This window comes from Dipodomys merriami, unplaced genomic scaffold (genome assembly GCF_024711535.1).
Source record: "Dipodomys merriami isolate MVZ:Mamm:240054 unplaced genomic scaffold, mDipMer1.0.p SCAF_7, whole genome shotgun sequence".
Lineage (NCBI taxonomy): Eukaryota > Metazoa > Chordata > Mammalia > Rodentia > Heteromyidae > Dipodomys > Dipodomys merriami.
In genome coordinates this window covers 49858773-49882765 of record NW_027206290.1, presented here as the reverse complement: position 1 = coordinate 49882765, position 23993 = coordinate 49858773, and the positions used below count along the sequence as shown (strand labels likewise).

The 23993-nt window shown below is 42.9% G+C and overlaps 1 protein-coding gene across 9 annotated transcripts in view; it reads right to left on the bottom strand.

Moving 5' to 3' along the window:
- Nucleotides 1-23993, bottom strand: part of Mlh1 (mutL homolog 1) — a 53794-nt gene that overhangs the window by 19790 nt on the left and 10011 nt on the right. For 4 of the 9 annotated variants that reach the window (XM_070006589.1, XM_070006590.1, XM_070006591.1 and 1 more), the window contains 7 exons: nt 20187-20259; nt 18073-18164; nt 16416-16458; nt 16203-16291; nt 14952-15064; nt 11919-12012; nt 7563-7716 (listed from right to left, as the gene is read on the bottom strand). In XM_070006589.1, the coding sequence (XP_069862690.1) occupies nt 7563-7716; nt 11919-12012; nt 14952-15064; nt 16203-16291; nt 16416-16458; nt 18073-18164; nt 20187-20259 (658 nt within the window). Of the gene's footprint in view, nt 1-7562; nt 7717-11918; nt 12013-14951; nt 15065-16202; nt 16292-16415; nt 16459-18072; nt 18165-20186; nt 20260-21096; nt 21782-23993 lie in introns of those variants that run through there. The other 5 variants (XM_070006593.1, XM_070006594.1, XM_070006597.1 and 2 more) reach the window with 3 other exon arrangements.

Genomic DNA, 23993 nt, shown 5'->3' with positions numbered 1-23993 from the left:
TCCCTGAGCCTCTTTGTGTTCAAGGATAGTGCCCTAACACTTGAGCCACAAGCGCCACTTCTGGTCTTTTCTCAGCCTTCTGAGTACCTAGGATTACAGGCCTGAGCCACCAGTACCTGGCATTACTGTGTATTTATAAATGTACATGTTTCTAAGCTCTGACCATTGCAAGGCCTAAAAGCAATGATGACCCATAAGCAAAAAGAATCTTAGATCCTAGATTATAGTCATTAATTATGAACCCCAACTGAAAGGAACCAGGGCTCCTTAGAAAAGGCCAATCAATCCAGGGCTTGGGTTAAGTAAGCTGACAGTGCCTGCAGTATCTTTTTTTTTTTTTAATTGTAAAGGGGTTACAGTTACATAAGTCAGGTAATGAGTACATTTCTTGTTGACAGTGTCACTTTTTCCCTCATTTTCTCTTGTCTTTATAGACACAGAGGAATTATAAAAGGTGGCTAGAATGGGGTAAAAAAATGAACATACCACATGGAAGGGATTTCCACTGGACTAAGATGGCTAACTTGTGCATCAAAAAGATAAATGGAACTAAGTGCCAATGGCTTGTCTATGTAATCCTAGCTACTTGGAGGCTGAGATCTGAAGGTTGTGGTTGAAGCCAGCCCAGGCAAGAAAGTCTGTGAGACTCTTATTTCCAATTAACCACCAAAAAGCTGAAAGTGAAACTGTAGCTTAAGTGGTAAGATGCCAGTCTTGAGCAAAAAAACTGAGGGACAGTGCTCTGGCTCTGAGTTCAAGCCTCAGTACTGGCACCAGTGTGTACGTGTACACACACACACACACACACACACACGCACGCACGCACGCACGCACGCACGCACGCACGCACGCACGCACGCACGTGATTAAAATGGTTTATCTGTGAAGGGGGGTGAGAGAGAGAAAAACAGAGAAAGTGAAGGATAAGGGAGAGACAGAAGGATGGGAAAAACTGTGAAATCCTATTAGAAGTCCTGGAGACATAGCTTATTCCTTTGAAAACTGATCATTAATGGGGCAGAATTCCAATTTTGGCCTTGCTTTCTGGTATAAACTTTATTTCAGAATAACCAAATAGCTCTAATAAATGAGAAAGTTTGTTTACACAGATTTATGGCTAATTAACATGGAAAAATAATACAAAGGAGAAAATCACCATCTTACAATCTAATGACATAACTGATGAGTATTTGGCCATCAATAGATGGTAAAACTGAAGTAAAATGATGAAGAGCAACCTTACCACTTACTTCAGATAAACCTACTGAATGATCTGACAAGTCACTATGTCCCTTCCTGCTGAGATGCACTAGGAAGTATAAGGCACCAGTTATCCAAAATCCTTAACAAAAGGCTCTTCTCTACTCCCTACTCTTGGGCCACAACTTCCAAACTCTAGAGGGATATGTGAGAAACGATCAGGGGTAAAAATCATTCTCCTACTTTTCCTGCCTGAGAAACTCCACTGAAGTCTCTGAGAACCACTGTCATGGATGCTGACATCTTATTTGATATTTTTCCTGGGGAAGGTTAATCAAAGGGGAAAGCGCTACAGATTCTCTTGGTATCATGGAGTTCACAGTTCAAATACAGGAGTGGAGTAACAAGACCAAGGTCTTGCAAGAGATGGTTTTGATCCAACCACCCAGATTACACCCCAGCACACTCCTACTGCAGCACTACTGGACATGTGAGATTTGTCATTTATCTTCATTTTACTATGTGTTCACTTCTCACTTCTCCACTTGCTTCCCACAGAAAACTCTCAGCCTCATTCCACACAGCCACAGTAAGCAGTCATGTGTATTCTTACTACAAAAAAGATGGACTAACATGAATGAACCCCACAAGAGGACATCTTCAAATGAATGGCTGGTGTGACCAATGAAAGGGAGGATAGGGTGGGTGTGACTATCATTTGGTAAACTATGACTCTAGATTATAATTCAGGGTTGTTTTGAAAACCAGACTAAGAGTAAACATGACAATCGTGTAAATGTATTTAAATGGTATGGAACTGCATGATCAAAAACACTTCAAACAAAATTTCATCGTGAGAGGCACTGGTAGCTCGTGCCTATAATCCTAGATACTCAGGAGGCTGAGATCTGAAGATCATGGTTCCAAGACAGCCCACTCAAGACTTTCCTGACTGTTCCTGCCCCAGCCTGCCATCCAAGCCAGCATACTCAGAGGAAGTAACCAGGAGCTATTGGGAGATAGATTTAACTGAAGTCAGGCCTCCCCGCCCTACCCCCACACTCCTCCACCCCTGCCTTAGGTTACTTAATAATGTTTCCACACTTAAGTCTCTGCAGAACTTACAGGGAATTTAGCAGGAGGCATATAAACAGGCCCAGCTCAGATCAAACCCACCCCTTCCAACCTGGAGATTCTGTTTAAGAACTTCATCAAATGGAACTAGAAGAAATCATGTTGAGAGAGGTAAGCCAAGAGCAAAGAGACAAATGGCACATGGTCTCCCTGATAAGTGGATGTTAAATCCAAAACGTAAGGTGATACGACAAAGTAAACAAGACTCAAGAAACAAAGGACCTCCATTCATCTGGTCGAATCACTACTAAATAACCCTATGCTGCTGATCACATAAATGGTATATAACTGTATTGTCAAAGCTTATAAAAACTTTATAGACAATTTGCCCCATGAAAGTTAGAATGTCTTTGTGACTTTAAGCATCACTATCCCACAGTACTGTGAAATTATGTAATCACTCAATCATAATAAAGAATTTGCAAGGCGCCCCCCTCCCCCGCCAAAAAAAAAGAAGTTCATCAAAGATGGTTTCACTGCACCTGAAAGGGAGTCTACATCATCTACCTGACCAACCCCACTGTGGTAAAAACCAGCCGGGACCTGGCCTGGCTCTATCACAGGCAGCTAAAATGTGCTGATTCCGGATGGAAGGCACATGCCATTTCAGATCTGCTGAAGCTAAGCCTTTGTGTCACCCTGTCAACTCCTTTCCCAGAGCCTTCTTTGTGGGATACTCTTTCTGTGTTACATAGATTTGTAAACCATACCCAGCTTGACCTGGGAACAGATTGCTGGTTATTTTTAAGTTCAAAGCCTCCTGACTATAAGGGCATCAGTTATACTGAGCCAACTTTAAAAAAAAATTATTTTATTATAAAGATGCTGTACAGAGGGCTTACAGTTACATGAGTAAGGCAATGAGAACATTACTTGTCGACCATTGTTACCCCCTCCTTTGTTGTTGTTCCACTATCCCTTCCCCCCCACCTCCTACACTCCTCCCCACCCCTCCAACACCCCCTCCCCCGAAGTTGTAAAGTTCATTTCCAATATACTGTCCTGTGGGTATCCTTGTTGCAATGGGTCATCCTGTGTCCTTGTTTCAGCGTTTTGTTATTCCCCTTCCCTTCCCAAATTAGACAAATGTATATACAAGATGCAGGGTACCAAAATCAAGTACAGTGATAACAGGGGATGTACCACATACAAAGGAAACAAAAAAATTACATAGTACATTAAAACAACAACAAAGAAAGACCTCTGTGTCTATCTCTTGGGGTTCATTTCACTTAGCATCACCTTATATGCTTATATGTACATAGATTTTGAGCTTCTGCTCATCTGATAAATTATCCTAGATGTCTACTAATATAGCAAATGAGGGAAACCATGGGACCTACATTTCTTTGGGTGTGCCTTACTTCACTTTTTTCCAAGTCTTTCCATTTCCTAACAAATGGGGCAGTCTCATTCTTTCTGATGGAGGCATAGAATTCCTATATATATATATATATATATATATATATATTTTTTTTTTCTTGATCCATTCATCTACTGAGGGCATCTGGGTTGGTCCTTATCTTAGCTATGGTAAATACACTGAACCAGCTTTGAGTGCTGGAGGGTCCTTAGATTGCAGTTGGGAACAGCCCAGGCAAAAACCTAAGGGGAACTGTGCAACCTTAGAAAAAACATGTTATTTTTATGCTAATGAAAGAAGTCTAGTACAGGATAGCCTCTTTTGTAAACCTTGTTTAAAGTAACTTGGTTAAGCTCATTGGGCCCTGACGCCCTCTCACTAAAAATCAATGATTTGATTTCATATACATACAACCAGTGGGGAAATGAAATAAGGATAGCGTGTCTAAGTAACAGTGTCTTGTCCTCACTGCCATCTTGGCTCTTAATGGGTGGTGGGGGCTTTTCACCCAGTTCCAAAAAGCCTAGAGGTGAAACAAATCATTCTTTGAATTTTGATCTATCATGTTGTTTAGCCCCAGGAAAGGTTTACTCCAGAGAATGCTTGCCCACGATTGTTCCCCTACTTGGTTTGCTTTGCTTGACTCTTTTGTTGGGTTTGGAACCTATCCCATCATGTGGTTTTTGCCTTTATAAGCTTTGTGCTAACAGCATTTGAGGCTGCAGATCTTTGAGACTGGAGTCTACCTGCAGTGCCAACTTTCTAAGAAGGACTCCCAATCTGACCTCTCAAAAAAAAAAAAAAAAAGAGAGAGAGAGGGGATGAAATTGATTAGAACCTATTGCAAACATGGGTGGGAATGAAAGAATAAAATCTCTCTCTGCATAACTTTGTTCTTTTGTCAGTCATAGGATTTGAACTCAGGGCCTGGGTACTGTCCCTGAGCTCTTTTGCTCAAGGCTAGCACTCTACCACTTTGAGCCGCAGAGCCACTTCGGGTTTTCTGATGGTTAACTGGAGATAAGAGTCTAATGGACTTTCCTAAATGGGCTGGCTTTGAACAGATCCTCAGATCTCAGTGTAAGTAACCAGGATTACAGGCATGAGCTACTGGCGCTCAGCTCCCTCTGTATAACTAATGCAAACTAAACAAAAGGAAAAAAAAAAACCTTTGTAATACCTTCACTTAATATACATAGGTAATATCCACAGGTAGCCTTCAGGAAGTAGAAATCAACATACATACTTTACAGATAGTAATTTTAAAGTCTAAACCTACAAGAGACCCCAGAGATCCAAATTCATAAATCAAAAGGCTTCTGCAAACCAGAGCTTTTGATGTACTGGCCCTGGGAATGGTAGAGGCACAGGGGGCACCAGAAGTATGGTGGCTACCCAGCCAAAAAGTCAAAAGCCAGTGTGTGCTGCTATTGGCAGAAAAGGTCTCCTGCCCACCCATGAGTAATGGAGACTCCATATTCCATGGTGAGGAGCTCAAAAGGTTGGTATACTGTAACACCAGAGACAAGCTCTCTGATCCAGTCTTTTTCTGAAGACATACTACTCGGGACTCTGGAGAGTTTTACCCCAAAATGAAATGAAAGCTGACTAAATACATTAGACTGATCCAGGATGAGACAAAAGAAGCAAGCTGAGAAGTTCTTTTCCCTGTGGAGCTATAGAACTCACTTCATTTCTCTGGCAAGTGTCTTCCTTATCTGTCTCTCAAACATGGCAATGGACAACCAATCACCCTATGAAAAAATATACTCTGCATCTTCCACTCTCTTCTTACCAACCAACCTACTTCAAGGTCTGGCAATCTGAAACCCTCATCTATTAGTGAATAAAACCACTTCCTATATCCACTTGTCACTTCCTCAAATCACTGTGGGTTTCTGTTACTCCTCTTCAACCTATTTCCGACACTGTGGTCAGAGAGCTCTTTATAAAATGCAAATCAGAATCTACAATTCCCCATCATGTTGAAATCTGAACTCTTTATCCTGATGGAAGTCACTCAATTTGGCCTCAATATCAACAGGCCCATACCCACACCCACACTGCTGTCCCTGGATGCATATGATGGTGATTTGGAAAGTTTTAGATGCCCAGATCTCACCACTCAAGAATGACATCCTGCTTTGAGGAGGACTCATATACAGGAAATTCTATGGCAACTGTGCTGAACCCCAGACCTACTACACTCAACTCTCAGATCCTCAAACATGTTTTTGTGTGTTTGTTTGCTTGTACCCCAAGCCTTTTTCGTGGCTGGTCCCCTGCTGGAAACACTATTCCATCAGTCCTGCACCTTTGGCCCAGGTAATTCCTGGTAAGTCTTTAGGCCCTATCCTCTATGTCCCTTCTCTCTCTTCCCTGACTGCCCAAGTTCAGGACAAGATTCCTATATGCTCCCAAATCTGTTTTCTCTCCATTAGGATGTGCTCTCTAGGTGACTATGAGCATTTCTGAGAAGGCAGGAACCCATGTGGGGGGCAGTTAACGCACTCATTAAATAATACCTTTCACATAGAGGAGTCTTAATGCATATTTGAGACAGAGGCAGAGTAAGAAGAAAGGGACAGACACGGAGACAAAGTGAGCAATAACAGCAACAAGTAGAAAACCAAATGACAGTGGGTGCTTCTGACCTAAAAGATACTGCTCTAAGAGCTTGCTCTTACTAGACACATTGGCCATCCTAAGGGAATGGGTGTCCTGTCTCATCTATACATACTGTAAAATTTGTGCATTTATTACCTCTACAATACCTTAGGGTCATGATACTATCAGAGGCCCAGCCAAAATAACAAGAAATGAGTACTGGTGTCCCAGATAGAACTTTCTTCTGACTGCTTCCTGCTTGTCCCTTTCAGGTGTTACCAGCAGCAACATGTGAACGTCCACGCCTTCTATGCTCCAATCATCTCTAGGTTTATGAGTCTCAGAATGATATAGCTGCACCCACCCAGATGACTTCCAGGTAGATAACTATGAATGTTCTTAAAGGGGGATGGAGGCATGGTTCAAATAATAGAGTACCTATCTAGAATGTGTTAAGGCTTAGTAGTAGAGTGCTTACCTACTATTCATGAAGCCCTGAGGTTGATTCCTCAGTACCACATAAACAGAAAAAGCCAGAGGTGGTGCTGTGCCTCTAGTGGTACATTGCTAGCCTTGAGCAAAAGAAGTTCAGGGACAGTGCCCAGGCCCTGAGTTCAAGTCCCAGAACTGGCAAAAAAAAAAAAAAGAAAAAGAAAAAGAAAGCCTCACAAAAGCCCACTTCTATCTGTAGAAATAGTGCACTTTATTGGGGACAATATTTCCATTTTTATAGCTCCAGTGTTTGCTGTGCCTTTTTAATTTTAATTTTTGGTAGTACTAGGCCTCACACTTAGAAGCACTCTACCACTGAGCCACATCTCTAGCTCTGTCTCACAATGGTTATTTTTGAGACATCTTGCTTCCTATTCAGGCTTATGTCTGGACTATAATCTAGCTATTTTAGGCTTCCAGATGTAGCTAGGATGACAGGTTACACCACTAGGCTCAGTTTCTTTCACTAAGATGTAGTCTTGTGAACTTTTCTATACAAGCTAGCCTTTAACTGTAGTGCCATTTTTAATGACAGTATCTTCTCACTGTGGATGAGCTTCCCAGAATCACAGGATCCCAGAACTGGAATGGACACTAGGGAACATGTTCTTCAACTTGCTTACTTTACAGATGAAAAAAAAAAACTATCAAAGTAATACAAAGAAAGCTCTAAAGCACAAAACAAAGGTCTGGGCTGTCATGTCTGATAGGGCACATTTCCAAGTGGCAAAAGTCCAGAGAGAAAGCAGAGATTATGTGCTCTTACCTGGGTGAAGTACATCCTGGAAGAGTTGGAACCCAAGAGTTTTCCTTCAATGTGCTGCTGTACCCGCTCCAAGATGCTCTCCTCATGTAGGAAGTGAACTTCATGCTTTGTGGGGTGCACATTGACATCCACATTCTGGGGGCTAATTTCTAAACTGCAGGAATAAAGGGAAAAGGTAATTCCTCAGATCACGAAGGATGGGAGGAAAAAAACCCCACAAACCTCCATTTGGGGAGGGGCCAAGTGCCAGTGGGTAAAACACAAGTTGGGAAGTAAGTAACATCACTTTTCTTTGCTTCATGTGTATTGTAAAGTGGACATAATACACTATCTACTTCACAGATTTATAATGGGATTAAACTCTGTAAAGTACTTACCATGCACGTGGCACACTTATTGTGTGGTAGTTGTTAGTATCATCACTCGACAATTTCTTATGATGTAACCTCAAGCAAGTCACTTAACTTCTTTGGATGCTTTCTCATCTCTCATGATTAGGTAACCATGATTCTATCCCCTACTTACTTTTCAGAATTATACAAGGCCCAAAACAAAAATAAATACAAATATCTTTCCTCCATTTAAATATGAGTCAATTCAGAACCCATACTAGTTATCAGCTTATTGCCCCCCCCCCCCCCCACCAAGTTCATCTTTCATTCCTTGTTCTACAGTAAAGGAATTTTGTGATGTGAAACTAAGCCAGCAGAGGGCGCAGGAGGGACAAAAAGAAGGAAGAGGTTTTTATGCCATTTTTGGTACATGTGGGTCACATTTTTTGCGCAGCCCGCCAGCATTTGGGGCTTCATTATGGATGGCTGTCCCCTAAAGGTAGTAGTTCTGGGGACATTTTGTCCATTTTTATCTATGCAGTGAGCTAGAGAATGAGCTTCATTTATTCTCTTTACCAAGGGCTACAACTGTTTTTTTTTTCTTTTTTGTGGGGGAGGGGGGAGGTTCCAATCGTGGGGCCTGAACACTGGGCCTGGGCCCTGTCCCTCAGCTCTTCAGCTCAAGGCAAGCTCTCTACCACTGAGCCACCTTCCCAGCCCCTACAATTTTTTTTTTTTAAACTGTATTTTTTTTGTCTTTTCTTTTTTGGTACTGGGGATCGAACCCAGGACGTTGCACTTGCTAGGCAAGCGCTTTGCCACTGAGCTACATCCCAGCCCCCTACAATTTTTTTTTAAATAAGTTTTTTATTGTGAAAATACTGTACAGAGGGGTTACAGTTACATGAGCAAGGTAATGAGGACATTTCTTATCAAGCATTGTTGCCTCCTCCTTTGTTTTTCCCCTACCATCCCTTCCCTTCCACCTCAACCTCCTCAACTACACTCCCCCCTCCTCCTGCCCCCCCACCCCATGCCCCCTACCCCCCACCTAATTTGTAAAGTTCGTTTTTCAACATAGCATCTTGTACATCTCATTGCTGCAATGGGTCAACCTGTATCCCTATTTAAACAATTTGTTTTTTCCCTTCCCCAGCCCAAATTATAGCAACATCAAATACAGTGAAAACAGGGGTTATACTGTGGGGAAGGGACATACAAAGCAACAAAAAAAAATCACATGGTACCTTATAAATATGTTATAAACAGTAGCAAGAAAGAAAAAACCACTTGTGTCCCTATCTTGGGATTCATTTAGCTTAACATCATCTTATCAAACTTTTCTGCTTGTCCCAGACATATAGTAGTTATTGCAAATAAGGGAACCATGGGACCTATGTTTCTTTGGGTCTGGCTTACTTCACTTAATATAATTTTAGCCTGGGGATGAGGTGGACAGTAGAGTGGCAAGGGATTGCTCCCACACCTGTTCTTCCTATCACTTACCTCTTACTATACAATTCCCTATTAATCAAATGTTTGTTTACAATTCTTTTATTAAACTTCTCTTGTTCTAACTGTGGTCTTCTATCTCCTATTTAGATCTTAACTAGTACAAACTGGAATGAGATAATGTGACCAGTTTACTACCCAAGGGAATACATAAGGGAGTCAATAATTCTATTAGAATCTGAAAACTACTCTGAGCCATGTTTTTTACCCATCCTCCCATTTCAATCAAAACTGGAGCAAAAAGAAATTAACTTTCTTTCTGACACAGTTTCTGCTGAGAGGGCTAAGGTTTCAGTGGAAGGAGGGCTAAGGTTTCAGTGGAAGGAGGGCTAAGGTTTCAGCGGAAGGAGAGCTAAGGTTTCAGCATAAGGCATTTTTGTATGAACCATGCCTTGCACAAGTAAATATAGCTCTGTTACTAAGAGAATGGTATTTTGTTATGCTGTGATAACAAAAGTGAAGGTTTTTTAAAGACAAGCTAGTAGCAGAATAAGCAACAATGGAAAGAGACTTCCTATAAATCGATCCCTAGATTGAAATTCTTTTAGGGCAGGGCATCTTAATTTTTTTTTAAACACCTCCTATGGTTATTTATGACTACTAAATTATTTAAAACAAACTACTGAGCAATCAGTGACCAGGCTAAGACACGGAACGAAAGACTTCATGCTGGGAAAACGGTAGCTGTTCCAGCCTTCTCACTGGCTCCAGCAGAAAGAATATTCAGAGCCTTCTGAGCACATCTCTCTACTATACCCACAAGCTGTTCTGAAGAGGCGGGGCATGTTATTCACTTTCCTATCATCCACATAGTGGAGGCTCTCTGTGAAGTTTTACTAAGTTAGTGAGTAAATGAAGGGAAATTGTGCTTTTTACCTGTGAGAAGAGACAGAATATTCCTTTGCCAGTAATGCATAGGATTCCCTCTGACTGGGTTATTAGCAAGCCCATCTCTTTCATGGAGGAGAGACTGACATAATTTCTGTTTTGTGCATCTTCTTTCCTCCCTCCTCTTTTCCCTCTTCTTCCTTTCTCTTTCCTTCTTTTTTTTTTTTTGGTCAGTCTTGGAGCTCAAACTAAGGAATAAGGCATTGTCCTTGAGCTTCTTGTACCCAAGGCTAGTGCTCTACCGCTTGAGCCACAGCTCCACTTCTAGCTTTTTCTGAGTAGTTTGACATAAGTAAGAGTCTCACAGGCTTTCCTGTCCAGGCTGGCTTCAAACCTTGATCCTCAGATCTCAACTTCCTGCCAGCACCCAGACTATTTTCTTTTGTTCTTTCTTTTTAAATAAACAATGGTAAAAGGGGCTTATTCAAATTAAGAAAATAACAGAATTTTATTAACATCTAGAATTTGTTTTTGCATTTAGTGATTTTTTATACAATCACAAAATATAATTTAAAAATGGAAATTAAAAAGCCAACAAGTTATTCTTTAAATTTCATATTCAGCCCAATTTTTCTGAATCACTCTAATTAGGGTTCTTAATAAAATCAAAGCAGCCTGTAAGGTCTCAGAAGACATTACAAAGAAGGAAGGAGAGCTGAGAACTAGCTAGAGGAATAAATCTTTTTTCTTTCTTTCTTTTGTTGGTCATGGGGCTTGAACTCTGGGCCTGGGCACTGTCCCTTAGCTCTTAAGCTCAAGCCAAGTACTCTACCACTTGAACCACAATGTCACACTACAGGTTTTCAGGTAGCTAATTGGAGATAAGAGTTTCATGGACTTTTCTGCCTGTGCTGGCTTTATGTCTTAAATAATTTAAGAAATGACAGCTGGTCAACTGTCCAGCCCAGAGTGTGAAGTAGGCAGGAAGAATCAGTCTTGTGCTGCTCCACCTCTTTCCAGAGGATTGTATTGCTATTGTACTTTGTAACTGTGTCCTGACTATATAGACTGGCACAAGTATAAGTACCTGACAAGACAGCTGGCTTTGAACTGCAATCCTCAGACCCCAGTCTCCTGAGGTAGCTAGGATTACAGGCCTGAGCCATGGGCATCATAGGAATAAATCTTTCATGCATTTAAAACAGAGACACTGGGCTGGGAAGGTGGCTCAGTGGTAGAGTACTAGTCTTGAGCTGAAGAGCTGAGGGACAGCACCCAGGCCTAGAGTTCAAGCTCCATGACCAACAACAACAACAAAAAAAAAACAGAGACATTCAAAGATGTCAACTTTGGAAGCAACTATGTTAGTAGGGAGGAGGAATCTACTACACTTAAGCAACTAATAACTTATAAGATGCTATGGGGGGAGGGGGGAGGCTGGGAAGGGATGTGAAGGGTAAACAAAGGAGGAGGCTGCAATGCTTGGTAAGAAATGTACGCATTATCCTGCCCATGTAATTGTAACTCCTCTGTACAGTATGTTCACAAATAAAATTAAATTAAATTAAAAAAAAAAAAAAGATGCTATGGGAACTTGAAAAGCATTATGTACCTCTACAGATGGAGAGAAGAAAGAGTCCTATCTTATGAGTCTTAGAGGGTAAACAGTTTGATGGTACATTACCTGAGGTACAGGAATGGGTGTGTGTTTTTGGGCAAATATGCTGCATATACTGTTTCTATGGCCTTTTTCAAGGAAGTTGATTCTACCAGACGATCTAAAAAAAAGCAAAGTAATCAGCTCAAAACTATTGTTAGGGGTGAGGTCACAGGTGCATACCAAGCCATGACATCATCTATGGAAGAATTCCTCCAGAGGGACTGCCTCAGAGCTCTGAGGATAAACATCCTCTTCACTTAATACCATGGTTCAGCATCTCTTATAACTGTGGAACTCTTATCACACAAGAAGAAAAGGGGCAGCCGGGCGCTGGTGGCTCACGCCTGTAATCCTAGCTACTCAGGAGGCTGAGATCTGAGGATTGCGGTTCAAAGCCAGCCCGGGCAAGAAAGACCATGAGACTCCTATCTCCAATAAACCACCAGAAAACCGGAAGTGGCACTGTAGCTCAAGTGGTAGAGCGCTCGCCTTGAGCTGAAGAGCTGAGGGACAGTGCTCAGGCCCAGAGTTCAAGCCCCACGACCGACAAAAAAAAAAAAAAAAAAAAAGAAGAAAAGGGGCAATAATTTCTATCCTTCAAGTAGCCCAAATGGATTAGTTTTATCTTCACCAAGCTCCAAGTATGACCTCAGCTCTCAAATTTTTCATTCTGAAGAGACACATTGGATGCCTACCATACATGCCAATTGCTAGAAGATACCATGAGGGTGAATAAACGGATTCCAGCCCCAAGTGGTTGGCACTATTACAGAAATGTGTGTGTGTTAAACTGGCAGAGAAGAGAGCAGTTAACTTTGCTCAGGGAGTTGCAACAAGAGGGTACCATAGAGTAATGAAGGGTAGGAGTGAGATTTCCAGAATTTAGGGCAGTATAAATATCTGAATTTTATGTCTTAGATAATTTAGGAAATGGCCCAGTTGGTCAACTGTCCAGCCCAGAGTGTGAAGTAGGCAGGAAGAATCAGGCTTGTGCTGCCCCACCTCTTTCCAGAGGATTGTATTGCTGTTGTACTCTCTAACTGTGTCCTGACTACATAGACTGGCACAAGTATAAGTACCCGCAAGACAGCCTAAGTCTGCCTCTGCTAAGTCGTTTATGGGCCCTACACCTAGGTGAGCCTACACTTTGTGTAACTGAGTAGCATACATAAGAATCTGGTTATTCTGTGCTACTGGGAAGTTGGCATTGTGAATAAGAATTTGTACTATACAGCTCCACCAAAAAGAGATATAGGCCAGTCAGATGACATGCTGATTTTTGCTTGTCTGCTCTGTCAGCCAAAATGTGTGTTTCAAAGCAGTTATCTTTCACAGTTAGGAAAAAAGTAATGAAAAACCATTTTTTTCTTTTCCCTACCTCCTTCCCACACTCCCTTAAACTCCCTTTACTCTCCCTCCCTCCTTCCCTTCCCTTCCTTTTCTCCTTCCCTCCCTTTCTCTCTTGTTCTTCCTTTCCTTTTTTTCCTTTCTTTTTCTTCTAGCATCTTGCTCAGTTTGCCCTGAACTGGTGCTCTACCACTGAGCCATGACTCAGGTCTGGTGTGCTGCTGGTTAACTGGAAATGGGAATCTTGAGGACTTTTCTACTCTGGCTGGCTTCGAGTCCCTATAATTCTATCTCAGCCTTTTGAGTAGCTGGGATTATAGGTGTGAGTCACCAGCACCATACTATAAAAACATTTTCTGAGAGGCTGAGAAGGTGGTTCAGTGGCATAGTGCTTGCCTTGCATGCATGAAGCCTGGGTTTGATTCCTCAGCATCACATAAGCAGAAAAAAAAAAAAAACCAAACATTTTCTGAGTCATGTATGAAACAAGTTTTATTTTATATTAGCTATAAATCATTCCTAATAGAGCAGAAAAAAAAGCTCTGCTAAGATAAGTAAAATGAACAGAACCATGCTCTTTCCTTACAATTCTTGTATTACTTTGAACATCTGCTCTAAAACATGTGTAATCTGAGATACTTAAAGTCACTTATTGCTATAAATGGAAGAGCAGAATATGCCATTTTCAATAGCAAACAAAACAAAAACCATAAAATTATTATGACATGCTCGAAAGCAATAAAGATAAAGAACATATAAGACAAAGATGAAGCCAGGTACTCATGGCTCATGCCTGCAATCCTAGCTACTCAGGAGGCTGAGATCTGAGAATTGTAGTGCAAAGCCAGCCCAGGCAATTAAACATCAGAAAACTGGATGTGGAGCTGTGGCTCAAGCGGTAGGGAGCTCGCCTTGAGCTGAAGAGTGCAGGGACAGCACCCAGGCCCAGAGTTCAAGCCCCACGACCAACCAAAATTAAATAAATAAATAAAAATTTAAAAAATTAAAAAAGGAAAATCTCAAGGGCCTCAGTATTCAATTTCTTTAATGACAATGCCTAATGCCAACGATCTCTTCCTGTATATCCTGTTGTGCAATGTCCAAGGGTAGTTCTTGATCTCTGAAGACCTGCTTAGGCCCTGCTTGTAAAGACTCTAATGCCAACAGGTACCCTTTTCTGAGATCCCTCTTAAATTTAAGAATCAGACTGTAAAAGGATAAGCACACATTTTAGGGCTGAAATAGAGATTTAGAACAAAAATTATAGATGCTTCCAAATCAAACTTTGGCAAAAGTTTCAATGTGTGTAATCAACCTGTGAATTAGAAGTGGGGTACAATGACTTCTATCTTTAATCTCACTTACTTTGGAGGCAAAGATCAGGAGTATAGAAATTTGAGGCCAGCCTGTACAAAAAGTTAGCAAGACATCATCCTGACAAAAAAAAAATGGGCATGGTGGTATGCATCTGTCACCCTAGTTATGCAGGAGGATCACAGTCCAAAGCCAATCCCATAAAAAGCAGGAGACTAACTGAAAACAAATAAGGCTAAAAAGGGTGAAGGCCATGGCTCAAGTGGTAGACAACCTGTGAGGCCCTGAGTTCAAACCTCAGTATTATCCAAACCAAATCTCTCAATTAGAAATTTTTCCAGGGTACTATAAAATTCTCTATGTATATACTTCTCTACCTAATTTGTTTTCACTTACGGTTGATGAAGAGTAAGAAAATGCACTTCTTCACAGAGTAATTTGCATTGGATATGTAGCCATTCATCTTGAAAGCTAGAGTTTTATCCTCACACTCAACTTCTATCAGCTCTCTGGTTAGAAAAAAGAAATTTTGCGGTTTTTGAGAGCATAGGAAAATTCAAATGATATGAGAATAAGAGCATAAGGAGCTCTTTCTTCTAAACTAACTTTGGCAATCAAGAAACACAACAATTAGGTTCATTGAGATCCTCTGAATGTATTCATCCGTCTGTCTGTCTATCCAACTGTCCATCCATCCATCCACTCATCCACTCAGCCTCCCACCTCCCTTCCCATTCAGTCAGTATTTGCCAAAGTTAGCCTAAGCTCTGAAACCTTACTCTTGTGAAAGTTTTGTATATTTCTACTAATTAAATCCCAAAGATTTAATTCCTTACTATACTGAATAGCACCACAGTTGGGGTCCAGTATAGTGTTCCCTAGAGTATGTTTATGGGGGAGGAAGAGTTAATAAAGAACTAATTCTCAGATGAGCCACAATTATTTCTGCCTGAAGGTGGCAGAATAAATTTATTGGCAGTAAGTTAATCCCTATTTATCTTAAACATGTCAAGGGTTTCATTCTTCAAAGAACCTTTTCTGAATATCCCTTTCTTTGACCCTAGAGTTTCTCCCATCACACCCGTTATTTTCCTTTTGAGGCATCAATCATCATCTGCTAATAAATGGGGTTTCACTTTTCTTGCCCAGGCAGACTGGAGCTGGGACACAGGTATATACCACTAAGACTAGTTTGTTTTCATTGAGATGGGGGTTAGTTTGCCTAGGTTTGTCTTTCTCCGAGTAGCTATGATTACAGGAGTGGGCCTCTGGCTGATAACTAATTTTGAGTCTAAAAATTTTAGTTAAAAAAACGCTTAAAGTTACTAGGTAAAATGGACCTCCAATTAACTACCAAAAAAAGCCAGAAGTGGATCTATGATTAAAATGGTAAACATTGAGCAAAAAGCTCAGGGGTAGTGCCTAGGCCTTAAGTTCAAACCCCAGGCATAATGTGTGTGCGTGCGCTTGCGCGTGCACATGCACACACACACTCCCCAAAAATCTGATACATGAAAACAAGCCCACATATTGAACTAAAACAATCTCTTAAGTACTATTTTGATAGATTCCAAAGCAATGCAATGGGATGATAAATCAAGGCAGGCAATACAAAAAATCTTTTTTGTATGTAGGTTATCAACATACCGACTAACTGCATTCCCAAAGATGGAGCGAATGTTGTCCACAGTTGTGGCATTGGGTAGTGTTCTGATGTCAGCTACTGTTTCACCTTGCTGATAAAGGGAAAAGAAGACACAGTGACTTACTGTCTCACAGCCATGACAATAGGCAAACCATTCATGTCCTTCTTTTTTCGTTTAATAGTACAAAAACATCCCCCATAAGTCAAGAACTTACTTTTTTAACTGAAAAGCTAATGCCTGAATTGTGTATTGAATATCTGAAAAAAAAAAAGAGGTAAGCAAATGAGCAGTAGTCTCAGACTTCCCCTTTTAGTTTAATAAACTAGTGAACTTATATACAAACAAAAACATCTTGGCACAAAAACATCTTGACACATTCTATTTTACCTATGGAAAGACATGTGGATGTATCAGTGTTAAATGTGACTTGGTCAAAGCACAGGTTCCTCTCTGCCTAACAGGCTGATGACTAGACTCAAGTCTCTCACCATCATCTGTTTTTTTCATGGTGTTTCAAATAGCCCAAGCAGACCTAACCTCTGCACTGTTCTACTTTCTCTTAGAGCCATCACTATACACTCTTCCTTCCTGCTTTTCCCTAACCCCAATGTCCTGTTCCAGTATCTCAAGTTTTTTCATGGTTGGTAATTTATGTATTACTCCTTTGTCTACCAAATGTATTTATTAAATAATTTACCACTTACCACACTTAGAACCAAAATAGCCACCTCAAACTTGATACATAAACCTGTGACATATTACTATGGGCAAATGTGGAAAGGTTAATATGTTCTCATTAAAATTCAAAACTGGGGGCTAGGGATGTGGCTTATTGGTAGAGTCCTTGCCTAGCATTCATGAAGCCCCAAGTTCGATTTCTCAGTACCATATAAACAGAAAAAGCCAGAAGTAGCACTATGGCTCAAGTGATAGTGCTAGTCTTGAGCAAAAGAAGCTCAGACACAAGGTCCAGGCTGAATTTAAGCCCCAGGACTGGCATAAAAAAAAAAATTTCAAAACTGTGGGTTCAGAGTCCATGTTGAAGCCATTCATAGGAATAAATTCAGTCTACTCCGGCCATAATAATGCTGCTTTTATCTGCTATGAATCCTCTTTCCTTCCAGTAGTAACCTCTAAGCTTCTGGGAAAATACATTTATCCCATCTGACATGTACTTTAAGTCTGACATCCAGGAAATCTCCCAGAGCTCCTAACACATGATCTTATGACACAAGCACACAAGCTAGACCAATTAGATACTCTCTCCAGAGCAGTCAGGAAAAAATAAAAACAGTAAGTGTCATGAACTTAAATCTTGGAAGTCACCCTAGTTTTTGCAATTATTCATACTTCCTCCTTGGGAACTCTTACCCTTCCAATAAATTTCCTTTCCATTCAAGATCAGTTTATTGCTTGTTACCAAAGAACCTTGCTGATGACTGACTGTTCCTTCCTAGGGATGAGAACAATTCAGGATTGATGACTGAACCTTGAATGGATCAGTATATATAAAGCTAGTTTTGCTATCTGAATCTAGGTCACAACCTTATGTGTGTGTGTGTGTGTGTGTGTGTGTGTGCGCGCGCGCGCGCGTGGGTGCGCGTGTGTGTGGTGGTACTGAGACTTGGAATCAGGACCTAGACTAAAGGCATGCTCCATTTTGGCTTTTTGATGATTAATGGGAGATTAAAAGTTTCACAGACTTTTCGGCTCTGGCTGCTTCAAACCACAATCCTCAGATCTCAGCCTCCTGAGCGGTTAGGATTATAGGTAGAAGGCACTGCTGCCTAGCTTTTCTTAATTCTTAAGTGCTGGAATACTTTCCTTTGGTAACAGAGCTCAGAGGCCCACTCCCAGAGTTTAAACAGTACCTGCCAACAACTTCCAAAATTTTGCCGTATTCTTCACTTGGATTTTTTAAAGCTTTCCTTCTTGTGGTTATGTTGTAAAACAGATCTTCCACCTGAAGAGAAGATTGATTTTCTTGTAAACCTATGGCTCATGCTATCCGCCCACTGTTGGTCTAGTTGTAAATCTAACACAGCTAAGTACTTACACTTTTAAGTACTAAATGGAGGAGGGGCAAAAGACAGAGCAGCATTAACAAATGAGTTGAAAGATACTGCCTCTTCTAGTCATTCACTGATTTCTCAAACAGGTAACAGGCTAGCTTTTGTGTCATGCTCTCTGCTTTGTGTTAAGAATATGAGGATAGATGTTAAGACATAATCTTGCAAGACAATTACAGTTTAATGAGACACTAAAACTAATAGTAATAAAGTACTAATTACAATGTTACCTGGCATTCAAAGATTTTGGGGGGATTTATTTTTTTTTTTGGTTTTAATTCAGGGCCTCATGCTTGCTATACAGTTGTTCTACCAATTAAGCTACTCCACTAGTCCCGTTCTGGGTTTGTTTATTTCCAATACAGAGTTCTGCATTATGCTTAGTCTGCCTGGACTGGAGCAAGGCACTACACCCAGCCACTGTGCTTCCTCTGTAACTTGGAAATAACAACTGTGTGCCACCACAACGAGCCACTGGATGAGGTGGAATCTTTCAAACTTTTATGCCTAGGCTGGTCTCTAATAGCAATCTCCTTATTTCCACTCTCTAAGTAGCGAGGATTACAGACTTCAGCCTTTGTGCTCTACTCAAAAATACGTGTGCATGCATGCATATCTGTGTATATGTACATATTTTTTTGGGGTCCGGTCGTGGGGCCTGAATTCTGGGCCTGGGCGCTGTCCCTCAACTCTTCAGCCCAAGGCTAGCGCTCTACCACTTGAGCCACAGTGCCATTTCCGACTTTTTTCTTTTTGCTTATGTGGTGCTGAGGAATCGAACCTAGGGCCTCATGCATGCAAGGCAAGCACTCTACCACTGGGCCACCTTCCCAGCCCCATGCATATTTTTTAATCTAAGGATAAAATAAGGACAACTGTAAAATACAAAATAATTTGGACTTCTTAGAAATTACACTGTGGTCACCCTGAGGTGACCCTAAGGTTCCCTCCCAACAAGCACTGGGAAATACACAGGTATTGCTATCTCTTGCTTACCTAGCATGCCTGGGTCTTAAAAAGGTTAAAGTGGGGCCAGACACAGTGAGTTCAATCTCTAGCAACCCCTGCCCCCCAAAAAGAAAACAAGCTAAACTACGCTAAGCTAAGCTAGTTTGTATTCCAGCTGGGGTAGAGGAGGGCAGGGTCCAAAATGTGACACTAGAGCACTTTGTGGGATAACAGAATGTAAAGATAACAAGGCACTATAGAAATAAAGTAGCATAAGAGCGTTCCTACAGCTAATGAATGATATACTCCATACCCTTTGGGGTAGGTGAATAGGTTGTCTTTGTTCCATTTAGATGGGAAAACTGCCCTGGACATACAACTACTGAGTGAAAAGACTGGGACTCCACTACTCCTCTGGATCAATCTTGTTTTTGTAGTGCCACCAACTATTCTGCCAGTAATTAGCCACACCAGTAAAGAATCTTTCAGCCCCTTATAAAACACAAGGAGCTGGACAGGCTACCATACCACAAAACACAATCATCACTTTTCTTGCTCACAGGCTGGTGTCTTAGGGCTTCTATTAACTAGTAAAAATTCTTTGTGTGTGACTGTGTATGTGTGTGCATGCACATATTTGTACTGGGGCTTGAACACAGGGCCTAAGTTCTGGCCCTTAGCTGTTTTGCTCAAGGATAATGTGCTACCACCATTTAAGCCATAACTTCACTTCCAGCTTTCTGGTAGCTAACTGGAGATTAAAAATCTCATGGATTTTTCTTTCCAGGCTGGCTTCAAGCCATAACCCTCAGATTTTAGCTTCCTGAGTAGCTAAGATTACAGGTATAAGCCACCAGTACCTGGCAAAAGCTAATTTTATTAATACCCCAGAGCTAATTTTGTTTTTCTGTTTTAATATTTATACAAAGCTCCTTTTCAAGTTTCACATTCCCATGTGCTCCTCTTACCGTGATCTGGGTACCCTGGTTGCCTGCACATGGTTTAGGAGGCGCCTGCAGCTTTCCATCTGAGTAACTTGCTCTAGTCAGAAAACATACAAGGATTTATTAATAACAGGAACAGATATACACTTATCAAAAAATAAATAAGAAGACTATACCATTATTGGCCCAACTGAAATAAACCATTATAGATAGTCTTATTTATCATTTTACTTTTCTACTACACTTCCATAATCATCCTATTTGGACTAAAGTAAAAAAATAACAATTTAAACAACAAAATTAAAAAAAAAACTGCTCTTCTAGCAAATCTTGCTTTTTAGTTGCTGATTTCTGAGCTAATAAACAAGTTTTGCCATTGCCTGATATAACAGTAAATGTTTCTATAATTCTGCAATAATTTGTTGAGGTGTTACCACATACCAGGCCTATAGAGGCTCTGGTAATAAAGAATGGTATTAGAAAGCTCTTGACATGGCTAGGGAATAAAATGTTATCTACAGTGTAATGTGCCAAGTATTCTAGTAAAGAAACCCGTTCAACTTGTGTTTGTGACTGGGGCTTTGGGGAGTTTCTGGTAGAGACAGCAGGAAGGACCATTTAATAATGAAAGAAAACAGTGTTGGACAACAAGGCTTGGAATGTGTAGAGAAGGGGATGGGAGGACTGGGGCACATGGAGAGGTCCCGGTATTCCAAGATGATGGCTCTAGACTTTACCCTGCCACTCAGGCAGTCGGAGAGCATGACCCCCAAAGCCACAAGATATCCCAGGCTATCTTGGACGCCATTAGCTCACAACTGTTTGCTTGGTTGTGGCCCCTAGTCTCGGGATCGGTGGGGCGTACTCTGAAGTGGCCCCCTGAATTCGGCCACTTCCTCGAGCCTGAGGGCTGGGCAGGCGGAACTGAACTTACAATACATATGGTAACGAACTGTTCTCTAGGAGCCCGCCGTCCCCGGCGGCGGCGGGACCGGCAGCGGTAGGAGAAGCGGCGGCGGTAGGACCTGCGGCGGTAGGACCTGCGGTAGCTGCACTGCAGGGAAGGGTCGGGGGCCGGGGCCGGGGCTGGGCACGGGGCTGGGGTACGGGCCCGGGCCCGGGCTCGGGACGGGGCTCGGCATGGGGCAGGGGCTGGGCATGGGGCCGGGGCTGGGCACGGGGCCGGGCACGGGGCCGGGTCTGGGCACGGGTCTGGGCACGGGGCCCGGCACGGGGCCGGGGCTGGGCATGGGGCTGGGCACGGGGCCCGGCACGGGGCCGGGGCTGGGCACGGGGCTGGGCACGGGGCTGGGCATGGGGCCGGGCATGGGGCTGGGCACGGGGCCGGGGCTGGGCACGGGGCTGGGCACGGGGCCGGGCACGGGGCTGGGCACGGGGCCGGGCACGGGGCGGGGGCGGGAGCAGGGGCAGGAGCAGGAGCATGGCCAGGACATGGCGTCCACTGCAAGGTGAGAACCCGGTGGCAGCAGGTTATGTCACAGGCCGGCAGCCCAAACTCGGGCTCCGGTGGCTCCAATGGTGGCTCCAACGCGGCCCCTCGCCCGACACCTGGGCGGTAGAGGCCGGGGGGCGGCCCGGCGGCCCGGAGGTGGCGGGCACTAAGCAAGCTCTGGGGGGGTAGTTCCCGCGCGGGGTCACCCTTGGTATCCCGTTCTATGACGAAATGGGGATCTGGGTCATGAGTTCTATGAGGACACAATCCTCACCAAGAATGCGCAGCCAAGCTGAGGTAAGATCCCTCCGCCTTCCCTCGAACCTTCCTGGAGGCTGGTGGGTGGCAGACACCAGCACCCACTGTCCCAGCAAGGCAGCCCAGGCTCCAGGCCTGGCTTCCACTGAGGAGGTCCAGGCTGTGGCCACAATCCTGAATAAATTCGCTTGGCCTAGAACCTTCAGCTGTGAGCCAGGCAGTCCTCTGGTGTTAACAGGGCAATGGGCTATTTGTAGGCAAGGAGTGGGTTGGTGGCTGTGGAAGGTTAATCAGAGTTACCAATCCACCCTCCCAGCTACTTCTGCAAGAAGCATGGCAGGCCATATGTTGCTCAGGAATGCCTGGTCCTTGCCTGGTTTGCATTCTTCCAAGCCTGCCGGGGGCCCTGCCCCATTAGCAACTACTGGGAGAGCGAGAGAAGCTGAACTCAGTGGAAACCTTTCCCTCACTTCTCTTACTCCCCTAAGTGGGAGCATTTCAGCTGTTTGCTACTGGATTCCTCCTGTATAGGACAGAAGTGGGGCCAGCATCAGCTTGATTCTTCCTGCCTACTTGCCATTTGTTCACATTCTGGGCTGAACAGCTGACCAGCTGTTAAAAGGAATGAAGACTGGTGTGAGAAGCTTCTCCCTTCAGGCAGGGCTGGGCTGATCCGTTCCCACCACAACCATTTGTTGACCTCCCCTCAAATAAGAGAGGACAGGCCAGGCCAGGACAGGATGTGGATGCCTGTGCCCAAGGTAGAGGTGTCTCAAGCCACCTATTCTGTTTTGGTTTTTTTTGAGTCCGGTCATGGGGCCTGAACTCTGGGCCTGGGTGCTGTCCCTCAGCTCTTCAGCTCAAGGCTAGCACTCTACCACTTGAGCCACAGCGCCACTTCCAGCTCTTTTTCTTTTTGCTTATGTGGTGCTGAGGAATCGAACCCAGGGCTTCAGGCGTGCAAGGCAAGCGCTCTACCACTGAGCCACCTTCCCAGCCCCACCTATTCTAATTCTTACATTTGCACCAGCCCCTTCTCTCCAGTTTGGGAAGGACCATTTAATGGTAAGAAACCACACACTAGAACTGCAGTCTTGAGAAGTAAGGAATCAATCACCTTTCCCTAATAGTATTCTCCCCCTGCAGGATTGGTCAAGGAAAAGCACTAGAGCTCCCCACTTGGCAGAGAAGAAAGGAGGAAAAAAAACAATAAAAGAATTATTTTCGGGCTGGGAAGGTGGCTCAGCGGTAGAGCGCTCGCCTTGCATGCTTGAGGCCCTGGGTTCGATTCCTCAGCACCACATAAGCAAAAAGAAAAAAGCCGGAAGTGGTGCTGTGGCTCAAGTGGTAGAGCGCTAGCCTTGAGCTGAAGAGCTGAGGGACAGTGCCCTGGCCCTGAGTTCAGGCCCCACAACCGGACCCAAAAAAAAAGAATTATTTTCTTCTTTTAATTACTGTGCAAGCTTTGTGCTTCTAGATAGTGGGAAATGGATTGAGGAGGGTGGGCCTGAGTATAGAAATACATTATTAGTTACTCAATTTCAATAAAATCATTTGCAAAAAAAAAAAAAAAAAAGCCAGGCGCCAGTGGGTCACACCTGTAATACTAACTACTCAGGGGCCGAGTCTAAAGCCAGCCAGGGGAGAAGTCTGCAAAAATCTTATCTCCAATAAACTCAGAAAAAGCTGGAAGTGGTGCTGTGGCTCAAGAGGTAGAGTGCTAGCCTTGAGCGCAAAGAGCCCCAGGAACAGTACCTAGACCATTAGTTTAAGCCCCAGGACTGGCAAAAATAAAATTTAATTTTAAAAAATCCTTTGTATGCTTGTGTGTGTGCTTTTTTTTTCTTTTTGTTCTTGTTTTGTTTTGGCCTGAATTAGGTATTACCCCACTTCAACTAGTGAATAGCCAATGCTTATAAAAACAAAGGTATGATTTTGACTTTAAATCTTATTTTTGCTCCACTCTAAGGCTATTCATCAGTCTCTAGAAAAAGTGCCAGCACAGCTGCCAGCGAGCAGCCATTTACTGAAAAGCAAGCAGCCCAGATATGCAGAAGCTGGGGTAGGAGTTGGAGGGGACTGGTAGCTTAGGGGACAGTTGATGGTGAGTCTTCAGTGAA